The following is a 15574-nucleotide window of genomic DNA, read 5'->3' on the forward strand; positions in this document are numbered from 1 at the left end:
CTATTTTAACAGATTTATTTATTATGGATTTTATCTCCACATTTCACTGATTTTATGGATTTGATTTTTTGAACACTGCACAATGGACACTTTTTTACTTTTGTTTTGGATTGTTTTTTATAAAAAAAATCACCTGAGCATTTTACACCATCCCCTGGTGTCAATGAGATTTGTCGTCATTTGTCAGCTCATCTCGGTCATAACTATCGATGGTGTTGGTTCAACAGACTCCCATGTGAGAAGAAGGAGTCTGTAGGAGATTAGCATCGTCACACCCCAAGCACTTGTAGGAGTGGACCACATCTACATTCACTTTTTGGATGTGACCGGACATAGAGCTCTTTGGTTTATTTTTGGTATATTTTGGTTTATAGAAAGTAAACATTTCATGGTACTCTGTACAACAATTCTATTAATGATATCTAAGGGCTGGAAGTTAGTAAATATTAACCCATTATAAAAAAAACTAGTGAGCAGGCTGATCCAAGTAACAACTGTATATGGTATCATGCTTAACCTGCATTATGGGTAAATTAATTGATTTTTAATTTTTAAGAAAAAGATTGAGCATTATGTAGCAAGAATGGGTGAATAACATGGCTTTAGATAAGAGAGACTGTGTTTTACAAGTATGGTGGAATTCCAAGAGGATGCAACAAAAGGATTCGATCAGATACAGTGGTGGCTCCTGGTCCAAGCTATATAGGCAATGCCTTCAGATTGCATACCAATGCCTTTGTCCCCCATGCTGAATGCTGCTGTCTCACCAGTCTGTATGTTTTCAAACAAACAACATTTATATTCGGAACCACAACCACTTGCCTCTCATTGTTCTGTACTCCATTTCTTCTGACTACTACTGCTGTCTTCTACACAAAATGGTGCACAAGAAAAGAATAGGGGTTGCTGGTGAAGAGTGTGCACTGCACTTTTCTCAGGCCTTCTCACTGAACAGGTCAACCCTAACCCTACCCCTAACCTGGGTAACCAGCCAGCAGCCATACCGTATGCACTTCAGAACAGGTCATCCACCTGAAGCTAAGCATGTTTAGGCCAAGCCAGTACTAGAATAGGAGACTATCTAGGAAAAGCTTGGTTTGCTACTGGAAGAGGTGAAGGGGAGGCCAGCAAGGGGGCACTTACCCTGCTGTCTGAATATGGGTCCCAATGCCCCAGTCCAGTGATGTGGACACTGTGATGTAAAAATGACACTGTCCTTTGGATGAAATGTGGTCTCTTTGTGAAAAAAGAGCAGGGTTTATCCCAATGTCCAGGCAGAATTGCCCTCCTTGGCCTAGTTATTCTGGCCCCTTAATAATCCTCTGTCTCTAATTGACCATCTCTCTTACCAGTTCACCTCACAAGTCCATGTATGGTGAGCATACCTGTGCAAAAATAGTTGCTGTTACATCATCCAGGTATATGCTACAGATTAGCGGTGGTTGAAGTGCCTCATCACTCAATTTGAAAAAAAAAGAACTATGAGTAGTGAGAAATGTGCTTATATAAATGTAATTATTATTATTATTATTATTATTATTATTAACCTTAATGGGGCTTCTGACTTTAGTTGTGTCTCTTCTTGTAGTAGGGGATGGAAGTTTGGTACCAGATAATAAAATGGATGCATTTCTGGAAACAACAAATAGTCCAAGTTATAAATACCTGTCCTATGAAAGATATGATAAGTAACGGGGTAAGTGGCAGGAAAGTAAATACTCACCTGAGTGTAAGCCGGGACAAAGGGGCATATTCATAAACTGAGTTCCAAGGGACAGCCTTTGTCCAAAGCTAAATGAACCTAAACCTAACAGTGTTCTCACTTCAGGGGTGTCTCTTCTTTGCAATGGACCAGTTCCAATTAAGCCCAACTACATGTTGCTATGTAACACAAACAAGGCCTTTCTGTAGCCTCACTTAACAGTAATTGAATAATAGATGGATTTTACGAAGCCCCTATTCCAAGTGTTGTCACTGGAGTTTAATAAATCTTATTTGAACTAACTAAAGTTTTTCCTGAGGTCTTGCTGCAGAGCAGTAACTGACTAAAGCATGTAGCTTAGCTAGCTCCCGTTTTAAATTGTTCAAAACATTAAATGATATTTTTGCCCAGGTTTCAGATATTATTTACTTTTGTTGTGCATTTTTTTCATTTGTAAATGTGCAAATTAGCCATTTGCGAATGTTATCAAAAAATACCCATATATTACTACACAACTTTAATTTTACAAAGAATGTGCTCGCTTAATGTCTTTCTTGAGTCTGTTAGGTAATCTGGAAATTGTCAGACTCTGCCACTCAGTGCTGCAGACTAATTTTGCTGCAGAAGGTACATCTGTTGGACATTAGAAACAAATGAACATTCTTCAAATGGAGTCTTCATAAAATACAGAGAAACACAGGAAATTAAGTTTCTGTTAACTTACCAACGCACTCATGTGGCTGCTCAGGGGTTGCCCGTTGCCAAGGTCGATCATAATAGAAAGGTTTACACATGTCGCAGTCTACTCCAGCTGTGTTGTGTCGACACTCACATATCGCCTGGCCCTGAGGGTCTCGAATGCAACGGGAAGCATGCCCATTACACTTACACCTGCCACCCACTTGCAGATCTGAAAGGGCTAGGATGGCAGGCCCTCGTTGTACTTCCTTAAGTAACATGTCTGAACTTTCAAACTTCATTGCTTCCCTTTGAGAAGTTGTCTTCTTATTTCTCCTTTTGCCCTTATCAACCTTATCACGTCCTTCACGGTCTCTGTCTCTGCCTTTCTTTCTTTTGCTAACATAAGAGTTTCTTTTCATTTTACCTCTTTGCTCATTCCACAACTTGGCAACTTCTGCAGAAGATGATGCAAAATGAAGTTTTCCACCTTTGCCCCCTGTTCCATGAGTTTCCTGATATCCAATTGCCACACCCTTACTAAAACCATTTCTTCCTCCATTCATGCCTCCCATTTTTTTAGTAACTATAGACTCTGTGCCTTGAATGCCAAGCCTTGACCCTGAAGGCCCTACCAGTTTTTCTTTATGAAAAATTACCCTAATATCAGTAGCTGTGGCCCAGTCTTGGAGAATTGGGCTGTATTCATAATCAGGGGCAGATAGTCTTCCATCAAGAGTAGAAAAAGCTAACACGAGCCCCCCTCTATGCTGTTGTAGTGGCCTGGGATCTGAGCAAAGAGCCTCATTTTCATGGGCTCTTGATGAAACAACCATGTGAGAAGGTCGTCCAAATTGTTCCTGACATTGTGGGGAATAAAACTGGTAAGGCTTCCATGTTCGCCCAAAATCCATTGACTTCAGGATAGAAGTAGACCAGAAGGTGTCCTCCTGTGTCTGACCAAAGCAGAACTGCAAGCTAATGTATGTTAACTCAAATCTGCGTCCCAGAGAAACAGTAAGACTCTGGTCATGTTCAGTTTTTTGATGCCAGCAAGTGAGATTATGTGGGTTGTTCAGGTCAGTAAGCACAGTAGTGTTTTCAGGAAAAACATGATCTTGATCTCCACCACCTTGAATTTCAACAGATCTTCCAAATGCAGCATTGATGAACTCAGGTATGCAGAATTTAGGATGTCCTTGTTCATTATAACATGGGTCCTGGGAAGGAGCTATGCTCCAGCGTAATGGGATGTTAGCTAAACAAGGATCATAGATGAAAGAAAGGTAAACATGTAAAAAGAGAAAGGTGTGCCTTGGCTCTGCCATAATTCAGTCACCAAACCTGCAAAAATGAAGCACTATGTTAATAAAAGGAATGGAATTAACAAACTCACATTACAATTCATTTATGAATTTTGATACCTAAGTAAGGCATTTCCATCCATCCATTTTCCAACCCGCTAAATCCGAACACAGGGTCACGGGGGTCTGCTGGAGCCAATCCCAGCCAACACCGGGCGCAAGGCAGGAACCAATCCCGGGCAGGACGCCAACCCACCACAGGACACACACACACACGGGCCAATTTAGAATTGCCAATCCACCTAACCTGCATGTCTTTAGACTGTGGGAGGAAACCCACACAGACACGGGGAGAACATGCAAACTTCACGCAGGGAGGACCCGGGAAGTGAACCCGGGTCTCCTTACTGTGAGACAGCAGTGCTAACACTGTGCCACCGTGCTGCCCCAAGAAGGCTTTTCTCCAGTCATAATTTGCTTTTTTAGTAGCAAACTGAAAATGTCAAAATTCTGCATGCAGCATGGATGGAAGATCTGATGGATATAAATACATACTAGAAAGGACAAATTAGGAACAATGATCTGAAAAAAAAATTCTCCAGTTAAAACAAAATATAAGTGTTCTGCATAGATTTGATGGAGCTGAATCCAAATTTAGTAAAAGAATATTTCTGTGACATCTGCCTTTTGAGAAATGAAGGTTACACATATAATTGTTCATCCATCCATTCCTTTTCCAAACTCAGTATATCATGAGCAGGGCCATGGGTAATAAATTTGTTTAAAATATAATTATTACTTTAAAAAGTAGTCACTTGACAGTTCTTCTTCCTCTTAAAATCCTTTTGAGGTGTTTTTAAGGTGGAATGACCAACAGAAGTCTGCTAACATAGACTCATTTTACTTTCCACAATAACATCTCTCCTTTTAATCGATATCCTGGTGGAACCTCTATCCATGTTCGAACCATTTAAACCTTTAAAACAACTGTCTCTCTTCGGAACAAGATGAATCCACGTTTTAGTCTTGTTGTATAACATAAAGCATGAAATGACATAAGAAATGCAGGAGGCAAAAGTGACCCTGTAGTTAGGATATAGCGAGTTGGATAATAGATGGCTGGATGGATGGATTCAACATTATGAGTCAATTTAACAGGGATGTGTGAAGGCACCTTATGCAGAGACACCTGCTACAGCAGAGAGATTAAGAGAGAATCATAATGGCTTGCCTACATCCTTAAAGATTATAAGACACCTAATCAAGATCCAGCATGGACAGAAATGCAGTGGAAATAGCAATGCCACTGGGTCATTTTAGATGACTATGCCTCCTTTGGTTGCTGTAAAAACATTTGGAAAGCATTCGGCTGACAGAGGTATACATAAGACTTGGTATTGTGCAAACATTTCAGAGAAGGCTTTGGTTGGAAAATGACTGACTGACTGACTTTACCTCTGGTAAGTGGGTCAGGAGATCTTCATTGAGACTGAACAATATGTTCACTTAATTGCATTCAAAAATCAAAGCAAAAGATCCACAAACCTAACCTTACTATTATAAATTAAATTAGCTGAGTATGGGTGAATATAGATGTGTTTACAAGATTGTCTTGTTATGGACTGGACTTGATGCTTTGCACCAAATATGGCTGGGATAGATTCTGGTTCCCAGCAATCTTAAACTGGATTAGAGGTTTCATTATTATTATTATTATTATTATTATTATTATTATTATTATTATTATTATTATTATTATTATTATATAAAATGTCCTAGTAGCAGACCCCTGTGACCCTGTGTTTGGATTCAGCGGGTTGGAAAATGGATGGATGGATGAAAATGTCCTAGTATGAATGAGTATGTGCATATGGATGTTCTGTGATGAATTAGGAACCTATCCAGGGTTACTACTTGTTTTACACCCATTTTTAATGTAATAGACACCAGGGGGTCTCATTTATAAAACTTTGCTTGAATTCAAGTGTGAAAATATGCAAACACCAAAAAAAAGGATACACATTTCTACACAAGTTACCTTTATAAATCACAATAATCTTGTAAATGCGTGAATGTGAATTCGCCTCGAACTCCACCTAGTTGCTGGTAACTGAAGCATCCTTGTTGGGAGCATGTTAATCAATGTTATGCACGTGCAATCACAATGCTGTGGAACTCCATTGGCTGGCAGAGCAGCCTCCATCCTGGTGCATTGAGACCCCACCACCTACAATCAAGAGCATCTGGCTGCACACCACAACTGAGAGCTCTACAACGCCTCCTCTTCTTCATTCTGGGGCTTATGGAAAGGCTAAGGCACCAGCATCTGAATGGATAGCTGCAATAACCTAGCACATGCAATGACATGATTGCTGTTACAATGAATTGTACAGGTCATACGAAAAACTGAGGGCTCAGCCAGTTACCTTATTAATAGGCCAGCTACCCTGTACAGCACCATCATGTCTGCCAAAGCTGCTTTGCCTCAAAATAAATTAATCACAGGTTGTTCCAGGCCACCAAGCCATGACGTTTGTCAATCTCATGTTAGCATCACAGATGACTTGTGTGTTAATGAAATGTACCTGCTTATGGTTAACAAAAGCAGATTAATTCTGGCTAGGTTCTCTTATTGCAATATGATTCCAGAAAAGGTCTCCAATTATGTTAGGAGAACCGGACATAGCTGAAAATTGTCTTTTAATGTTTGTAAAAACATTTTATGTTTTATGTATGGTCACCCACACCACAAGAAAACTGGATGTAGAGCCTTACTGGTCAGCAGGCATGATGGAACAAAGTCTGACTGACATATTCCTGAACTGTGGGTCAGTCCCCTGAGAAGTGACAAAAGGTAGCTGATATAAACTGATGTAAAACCAAAAAAGTTCTTCTGTGCAAATACGCAGCATAGACCCTCTTAAAAGAGACATAAAATAGAGTCTTTATATCATAATTATCATTTCTGAGGTTTAATATACATGTTAAATGTCATCTCAGTGATATGCCTTGTTATTCTCATAAGTCGTCATTTGCCTGGTTTGGCTGCATTTCTCTGCTTGATCAAGGGTGTCGTCATTTCCCAGCTCCAAAATGTTGTGTATAAATGGGTCAGAGTTGCAGAAAATATACAAAAGTTCTCCCATAATATGTTTTCTTTTATAAATCCAAACGTTTGCATTGAAAGCTGCGTTAGCACAAGTTTTATAAATCTGACCCCAGATCTCTGCTACCCTGAACTGGAAAGGAAATGAGTGGAGGATTTTGATTGCAAAATTGAGTATTGCTGCTACTTAGCATATCCAGAGTCTGATATTCAAGACCTGCAACCAGATATTGTCTGTGTGTTGTCTTTCTCTCTGCATAACTTTCCATGCTCCATTTCCAGATATGTGTTTTGCAGTTCAGTCGGCAGTTCTAACCAAGTTCTGTGTAAGTGGGTGTGACAGGCCCCTTTAAAAGACTACTTCCCTGTCCAAGGCTGTTTCCCATCTTGTATTTGATATTGCTAGAATTCACAACCTCTATGGGTCTGAGAGTGCATGTAAGTATTATTGTTATTTTTACATAAATTTAATCATTTCTCTCTATTAATTCATGCATTCATACTATCTCTTCAGCTGATTCAATTTTAAATAAACTTTGTGTGGACAGATGAATGGAAAATGTAATGTGTGGGAACATGATTAACGGACAGATGAATAGATGGATGGATGAATGGAACATAACTCATGGAATAAGATCTACAAGTAATTGAAAATGACAGCCAAAATTAAGTTCAAGAAAACAATCCAAATTAAGAGTTAGGTGCAAAGCTAAAGTGTAGAACTGATGAGGTGGTCTTCTTTGAAGATCTGTCTGTTCCACACGCCAGCCTAGGTAAGACTTAGGGAATTAAAAGGCTTAAAATGTGGCTCAGATCTTGGTGTTGAATAGATGGGAATACATTTATGGGACATTGGAAGTCCTTCTGGAACAGATGGGACCTCTTCCACCACAACATGTTACATTTGAACAGAAAGGGTACCAATGTACTGGGCAGGTGTGTGAATAGAGTAGCCTCATGTGTACCATATATAATTTTGGTCTCCATATTATTAAATAGACATAGCAGCACTAGAGAAAGTCTAGAGAAGATCAATTATAACATATTTTAATATAGTAATATAAAATAGTGGCTTACACATGTTTTACAAAAGCTCAAGCAAAGCTATTGAAAAAATAAATAGCATTCATGGGCTCTGAACATCAGTGTCACTTCCATTTATAACAGAAGGGGGACCTTCCAAACCTATGTCACTTCCACCTTTAGACACAGGCCCCAGAATGATGTCACAGGGCCCTGTGGGTAAAGGAATTTTCAGCCAGACCCTTCTTGTTATTCTACACACAAAGAGCCATAGACTCATGGAATGAACTACCAAGTAGTGTGGTGGACAGCAGGACTGTAGGGACTTTCATATCTCAACTTGGTGTTATTTTGGACAATGTGGGTGAATAGAATTGACAGGCGTGTTGGGCTGATGGCCTGTTCTCATCTCATTGGTAATGTTCTAATTTTTCATATTTTCCATCCATCACTTTAAACCATTTTGTTTACTTTTAGATCTTCTCTATTGTATCTCCCACCTGATCAGATTTTCATTGTCATTTCAACCACAGTCAGAGCTGGATTGACGTTTACAATCAGCAGAAGCTTTCCCGGTGGCCTGTTGCCTGGCCTGACCTTGCATTCAGAGCAACCAGTGAAATAAACTAATGGTGAAATCATATAATGTTATTATACTGGAAAATGAGCGGGCGCTATTGCTTTGTAGTGAGCACAAATCCTTTCGGTTTCACATTGGAGTGGTTCTTTTCTGGTATCTGGTTGAATGGTTTCTTGTTTTTGTTCAAGTCAAGTTTTGATTTTGCGTGAGTCTCACGCTCTGACAGTTAAACAGGAGCACTATGATGAGAGGTGCATACGTCTGGCGCGTTGTAGTTAAAGTTATATATGAAGATTGTTTAAAAGTTTATAATACACTTTGAAATATATTTGGATGTTGTATGGGTTTTGGCTTTTGTTACTGTGTATTTATTTTGTTTCATTTTTGTTTCAAATTTTACTGAAGTGTAGCATATGGTCACATTTTTAACGTTTTTTTTTTCCTTATGCCCTCAAAGTGATTGAACAGGCTATTTGAAATGTTTTGTTCTTTTTATTAATGAAACATGTATGTGAGTGGAATGATTTGTGTTTTTAAAAGTACCTGTTGTTTATTTCATGATAAGTTTGTTAATGAACGTGTCTTGTTTTTACTTAATTTTAATATTTTTAAAGTACGTCTCTCGCGCTTGACAGTTTAACCTTAGCACTATGATGAGAGAGTGATTGAATGGCTTACACAAAATGTTTCAAAGTACATTCTTTAAAAAATGTTTGACAAAGACAGGCATTTTTTGAGTCTTTTGTCTATGGAAGAAATTCAAAGTGGTCTTTTTTGACCAACACTTCAAACTTTGTGGGAGTATTCAGCATTGCCATCCAGACACTGACAGCGGCTTGGCTGTGCAGATTCCAGACACACAGTTGAAACTGCAAACATAATCTATGCACTGCGGTTTCCACTGAAAACTACTTTTTGTGGTGCTTTTTGCACATTTGTTTTGATATAAACATTATAGAACTACATGGTTTATTCCATCCATCCATCCATTTTCCAACCCGCTGAATCCGAACACAGGGTCACGGGGGTCTGCTGGAGCCAATCCCAGCCAACACAGAGCACAAGGCAGGGAGCCAATCCTGGGCAGGGTGCCAACCCACTGCAGGACACACATAAACACACCCAGCACACACACTAGGGACAATTTAGAATCACCAATCCACCTCACCTGCATGTCTTTGGACTGTGGGAGGAAACCGGAGCGCCCGGAGGAAACCCACACAGACACAGGGAGAACATGCAAACTCCACGCAGGGAGGACCCGGGAAGCGAACCCAGGTCTCCTAACTGCGAGGCAGCAGCGCTACCACTGCGCCACCCTACATGGTTTATTTATTTATGAAATGTTTACATTTATGAAGTGTTGTTTCTCACTTTATCAGAGGTAAAATTTAAGAGTGAAATGTATGTGTAAAAGCTGAATCTACTGTCTCCTCATTTATAAAAAGTTCCAAGACAAAATGGTGTTTGTTGGTTTTCTAAGTCTGGGCCTGTACAAGAAACCTGAAGTATATTCTGCGGCCTGGCTTGGGTTAAACTTGGGATTCCTAGCCTGAATAAGCTTCTCAGTCTGGCCCAGCTCATTTGGTATTATTGTAACATTTGTGTTTATATGCTTTCACACATGCTTCCAGTCTCCACCCTGGTGGGTGTCATTGTAGAGTCAGCTGCTTATCTTTTTCTCATTAATCTTTTCAGTGAGAGAAGGGTCAATACTTGCAAAGATGACATTTAACACAAATGGAGCTCATGGTTTCAGTGATATGTCAAACCTGAATAATTAAAAAAAAAAAAAAACAGCTGAGCAGCACAACAAAATGTGTCCAAATGGTGAAATACAGAACAGTTCTATTGCTTTTTCATCTTTCTGTGTGAGAGCTTACCTGTAACCCAAATAGCTTCTTCTTGGTAAAAATGAACAGTTTCAGTAGATGTGACAGACTCTCCGGGGTGTACACATGGAGCATAAGTAAGTCAGTTCAAAGTTGCACTCTTGTCAGTGATTCATTTTAAAACAAGCTCATAAATTCTGTCTGTAGGCTTTGTTTATTTGTCATGATAACGCCTGCTGCTCATCAGCAACTGGCTGTCATTCATAAGTAACTGTGGCCAAATCACATGTGTGCGTGTGTGTGCGTGTGTGAATTGCATAAGCAGAAGACAGGGCACCTCTAGCTGGAAAATTATTAAAATTCACAAAATATATAGTAAACAATTTAATATATTATTATTATTACTATTTCTAGTATTAGACTGATAAGTAAAATGCCTTCATGCTCAACACAAAATTAACTTAATTCAAATAATGTTACAGGAGGCAGAAAGCTATCCCAGTTAGACTGGTTGTCAGGCAGGATTTAAACCTGAAAAGAGTGCAAGTCCATCACAGGACTCACTCAAACACAGACATACATAGCACTCACATGGGTCCAATTTGGAGTCACCAACCAGCCTAACCAGAACCTTATTTAGGGATATGACAGGCAAATAGGATTACTAGGTGGAAAGTCCACATAAACACAGAAGAATGCGCATACTCCACAAGGACAACAATCGAGTTAAAACCCAGAATCCTTAAGGCAGTAGCACTAGCCTCTGCATTAATGTGCTGTCCTGTCTGGATCTAAAATGTTAGTGACTGATTTTTAATTTTACTTACAGGTTTTTATTTTTTGTTTTTGTATTTTCTTTTATCTGTATATAACAATTGCTGTATGCAACAATCCGTATGCAGTACACTGACTCTCTGTGATACCATGTATTAAGTTCAAACCCTTGACGTTTGCCTACAGACAAGTCAACACATCAGCACCTATATTCTGTATGTAGGGAGATACTTGTTAGGTCCTATGCTCCTTCTTACCCCCTCGGGTCTTCTGATGAATGTCGTCTGGTGATGCCACCTCTGCATGACAACAAATCTCAACCCATTTTTTATGTACAGTGCCTAACTGGTGAAATTCTGACTATTTCAATGTGTTTAAGGAGTATTTGAAGACTCTTTAGTTCACTGAATTTCTGTCTAATTGATAATGGCTTTGATAGGTTCTTGTAACTCAGGACATGTAACTAGCTTGCTATTTTGTTCTGAGCCCTTAACCTGTGGTGATCAATTTTGTCTCTTTGTCCTGTAACACTTGTTCCCAAACAGTCCCCCAGACTGATGTTTATTCAATGATGTTGATCTGTATTGTAAGTTTCCTCAGTTAGTTAGTTAGTTGTAGTGTAGTTCCTCTGTAAATGAGTGGGTGGGTCCCTCATTTGTGTGGGACCCAAGGCAAATGGTCCCCACCTTCCTGCTGGCTCTGCCACTAGAGATAGATAGATAGATAGATAGATAGATAGATAGATAGATAGATAGATAGATAGATAGATAGATAGATAGATAGATAGATAGATAGATAGATAGATAGATAGATAGATAGATAGATAGATAGATATTTGTGTATATATAATTGTAATTGATTAAGGCTCTACTTGTGTTTATATTGGGTGATTTTGTAGCTGATTTGAACTCAGTGGAGAGTGTCACACAAGAGGAAACTGAACTGAATTAAACTGAATAATGAAGAAATTTTTAAATAATAAATATGTGTGTACCTGTCTTTCCATTATTGTACCTGCTTGGTTAAAGAATCGCATGTAGCCTCCAGTCACAAGGCAGGAAGCAAACTAAAATGGGGAAGCAATTCACCTCAGATATTATTATTATTATTATTAATATTGTTGTTATTGTTGTGCAGGCATATAGCTTTTGATATAAAGGAGCCTCAGTAGCATTTTTGACACACTTCTGCTGAATAATATAATATAATATAATATAATATAATATAATATAATATAATATAATATAATATAATATAATATAATATAATATAATATCCATCAATCCATCCATTTTCCAACCTGCTGAATCCGAACACAGGGTCACGGGGGTCTGCTGGAGCCAATCCCAGCCAACACAGGGCAAAAGGCAGGAACCAATCCTGGGCAGGGTGCCAACCCACCGCAGGACATAATATAATATAATATAATATAATATAATATAATATAATATAATATAATATAATATAATAATAATTTCTACCAAACAGATAAATATAAAAATAAGGATTTACACCCTGGAGAAACACTCAGATTTTAAACATGGTTAAAATTTGTACTGTTTTCACATTTAAATGTATATGTTTAAAATAATTCAAGGTTGTAGTGCGCTGCAGCTTATCTTGACAATACTGACAGTGACAGAAACCAACCAAGGACAAGAACATAAGTCCAACTGAGGGCCAGCTCGTGTACACACCTTCACTCAACTTCCAATCACCAAAAAACCCAAATACATTTTTGAAAATGCAGGGGAAAATCCATAGTGTTCAAGTGAAATTCACAAAGGAAAGGAGAGAACATCAAAGCCTCACAGGTAATAAATGATTCAGCCACTGAATCTGTGAGGCCACAATTCCTTCTTTTTTCTGTTTTTATATGCATCATTCTTAAACAGTTTAGGATATTTGACGATTAACCTCATTGGGTTACATGTGGAATGGGGTCAAATTTAAAATATTTCAAATAGCTTAAAGTCCTAATGATGTTTATAAAAAAAGCACTAAGCAAAAATGTCTGCAGAGCAGACAAACTTTATGTTGAATATATATTAATGACACTTTAATCATTCTGCAATTCAATCATTCCACACTTTCTTATGAATCATGTAAAGAATGTAAACAGTATTTTGGAGTAACCTGCTGCCTAAATGGTTTGTCAAAATGGTTCTCTCGGAGCATGATCATTAAATGTTGGAAAGGTGATAACATGAAATTCGATATTTGATCTGTTTTTTCTTAATTTAAGAAGTCAAAAGGTTTATTTTCCAGTTATTCATGTCATGAAGGCCAGAAGAAATGTAATCTGAAAAATGCATACATTAAAAAAGCAGTATAGATTCCCTCAGGGTTTCATGGGAATTGCAGTTTGATGGTTCAGCTCTGTTCGGTTCCAGGGGGTGCTGCAAGCACTGTGGAGCCCTACTTCATTGGGCTCCCACCTCACCTGGAAGTGCTTTCAGATCACGTGTACTGCCGAGTGCAGAATAAAATGAGCCAGCTGCCACTGCTTCAGGAGTCAGAGTCGGGAGGATGATGATGAAGCTTGCTGGAGGAAGAGTGGAGGTAGATAGAGGCAGAAAGAAGAGGACAGAGAAAAAGAAGACATAATGCTGCATTGTTATTGTACTTGGTGCTTTATTGAACTGTGCTGTGCAGGTGGGAAACTATTGGGAAGTGTTTCCCATGGAACAATAAAATGTGTGTTGTGCTAGACTTGTGTCTGTGTCTGCTTGTGTCTGGTTTGGGGAGCTGGAGTGCCTCCAAGTGTAGTTCTGTTTCATTTATATACAAATGTTTATTAAGATACAAGACCCAACATTTTAAACAGAAACATAAGCCATTTTAACAAGTATTAAAATAATAACACAACACAACACAGCCTGACCATATTCAAAATTGAAACACCAACAAAGAAAGCAAAGGGTCACTTGGAGAGCAGCAAGCGAGGGAACAGCACAGCAGCAACTCCATCAAGAAGTAGAAGAAGAGCTAAGGATTAGGGCTGTGGCCAGGACCAATGGGGCATCTGTACACAGAAGAGTTGTTTCAGGTCAGGCCGTTTTTCATTGTAAGAGCCAGATGGTCTATTAATCCTCACTGCCATAAATTAAAAAAGGGTCAAATTAAAAAAATGAAAAATAAAGCTTTCCAAATGATAAAAGAAAAGGAATCAGGGAATTCTAATGTTTGCTACAGTTGTCCTTGTTCTGGGCAACAGATAAATGAAGAGAAGAAAGGTCTAGAAGTAGGAAACTGCAGGGAAGCAAAGGAATGTTAATAGAGGGAAAAGATGTAGGAAAATCAGAAACACCAGACCAAACACTGAACAGAGAAGGACCATCCAAACACATATGCATAAACATGTCTGGTGTACTTAAGGGACAGAGGAGACAGTTAGGGCCAGAGGACAATCCTCAGATTTATGTGAGACAGAATACATTGAACAAGCATAAATTCTGCTTTTTCATAAGGCAAAGGTCAAATTCCATGAAATAGAAGTAGTAGTGGAAAGATCCCAATGCTACTTTGACCAAATTGATAATGAGTGATGGGATGCCTTGCAAAGCATTGTATATAATGCTGATACTGGTTTCTAGCAAATGTAGTGGAGAATAAGGCACGGATGTTTTTGTGCTACCTTGAAAACAGTCTAAAAATATCGTCTGAAGCCAAAAGATTTCTGTCTGCGATGGACAAAGTCAAATTACTGTTAGAGAAAAGCAGTGGAAGAGCAAGGGTTTTGAATTGGAAGTGGTGAGCTCATTAGTTCCCTCCCTTAAACAACCACCCCCAGCCCCGCTATATTAATGTGTTTCAGTGTAGTTGGGTTCAGAGGATGGAATCTTGAATGTGTAGTGGGTGGGTCCTTCATTTGTGTGGGACCCAAGGCAAGTGTTCCCCACCTTCCTGCTGGCTCTGCCACGATAGATAGATAGATAGATAGATAGATAGATAGATAGATAGATAGATAGATAGATAGATAGATAGATAGATAGATAGATAGATAGATAGATAGATAGATAGATAGACATTTCTGTATATATAATCAATGGTATTGATTACTGGTCTACTTGTGTATATATATATATATATAGGCGGCACGGTGGCGCAGTGGGTAGCGCTGCCGCCTCACAGTTGGGAGATCTGGGGACCTGGGTTCGATTCCCGGGTCCTCCCTGCGTGGAGTTTGCATGTTCTCCCCGTGTCTGCGTGGGTTTCCTCCAGGCACTCCGGTTTCCTCCCACAGTCCAAAGACATGCAGGTTAGGTGGATTGGTGATTCTAAATTGGCCCTAGTGTGTGCTTGGTGTGTGGGTGTGTTTGTTTGTGTCCTGCGGTGGGTTGGCACCCTGCCCGGGATTGGTTCCTGCCTTGTGCCCTGTGTTGGCTGGGATTGGCTCCAGCAGACCCCCGTGACCCTGTGTTCGGATTCAGCGGGTTGGAAAATGGATGGATGGATGGATATATATATATATATATATATACTGTATTGTGATTTTGTAGCTGATTTGAACTCAGTGGAGAGTGGCACACAAGAGGAAACTAAACTGAATTAAACTGAATAACGGAGAAGTTT

General features: G+C 39.1%; 1 protein-coding gene across 1 annotated transcript in view; it reads right to left on the minus strand.

Moving 5' to 3' along the window:
* LOC114649572 (netrin-B-like) overlaps positions 1-15574 on the minus strand; it is a 127206-nt gene that overhangs the window by 58921 nt on the left and 52711 nt on the right. Inside the window, exon 2 of the mRNA XM_028799064.2 lies at positions 2427-3724. Coding sequence (XP_028654897.1) covers positions 2427-3708 — 1282 coding nt within the window. The 5' untranslated portion in view covers positions 3709-3724. The remainder of the gene's footprint in view (positions 1-2426; positions 3725-15574) is intronic.

This window comes from Erpetoichthys calabaricus, chromosome 3, assembly GCF_900747795.2.
Source record: "Erpetoichthys calabaricus chromosome 3, fErpCal1.3, whole genome shotgun sequence".
Taxonomy (NCBI): domain Eukaryota; kingdom Metazoa; phylum Chordata; class Cladistia; order Polypteriformes; family Polypteridae; genus Erpetoichthys; species Erpetoichthys calabaricus.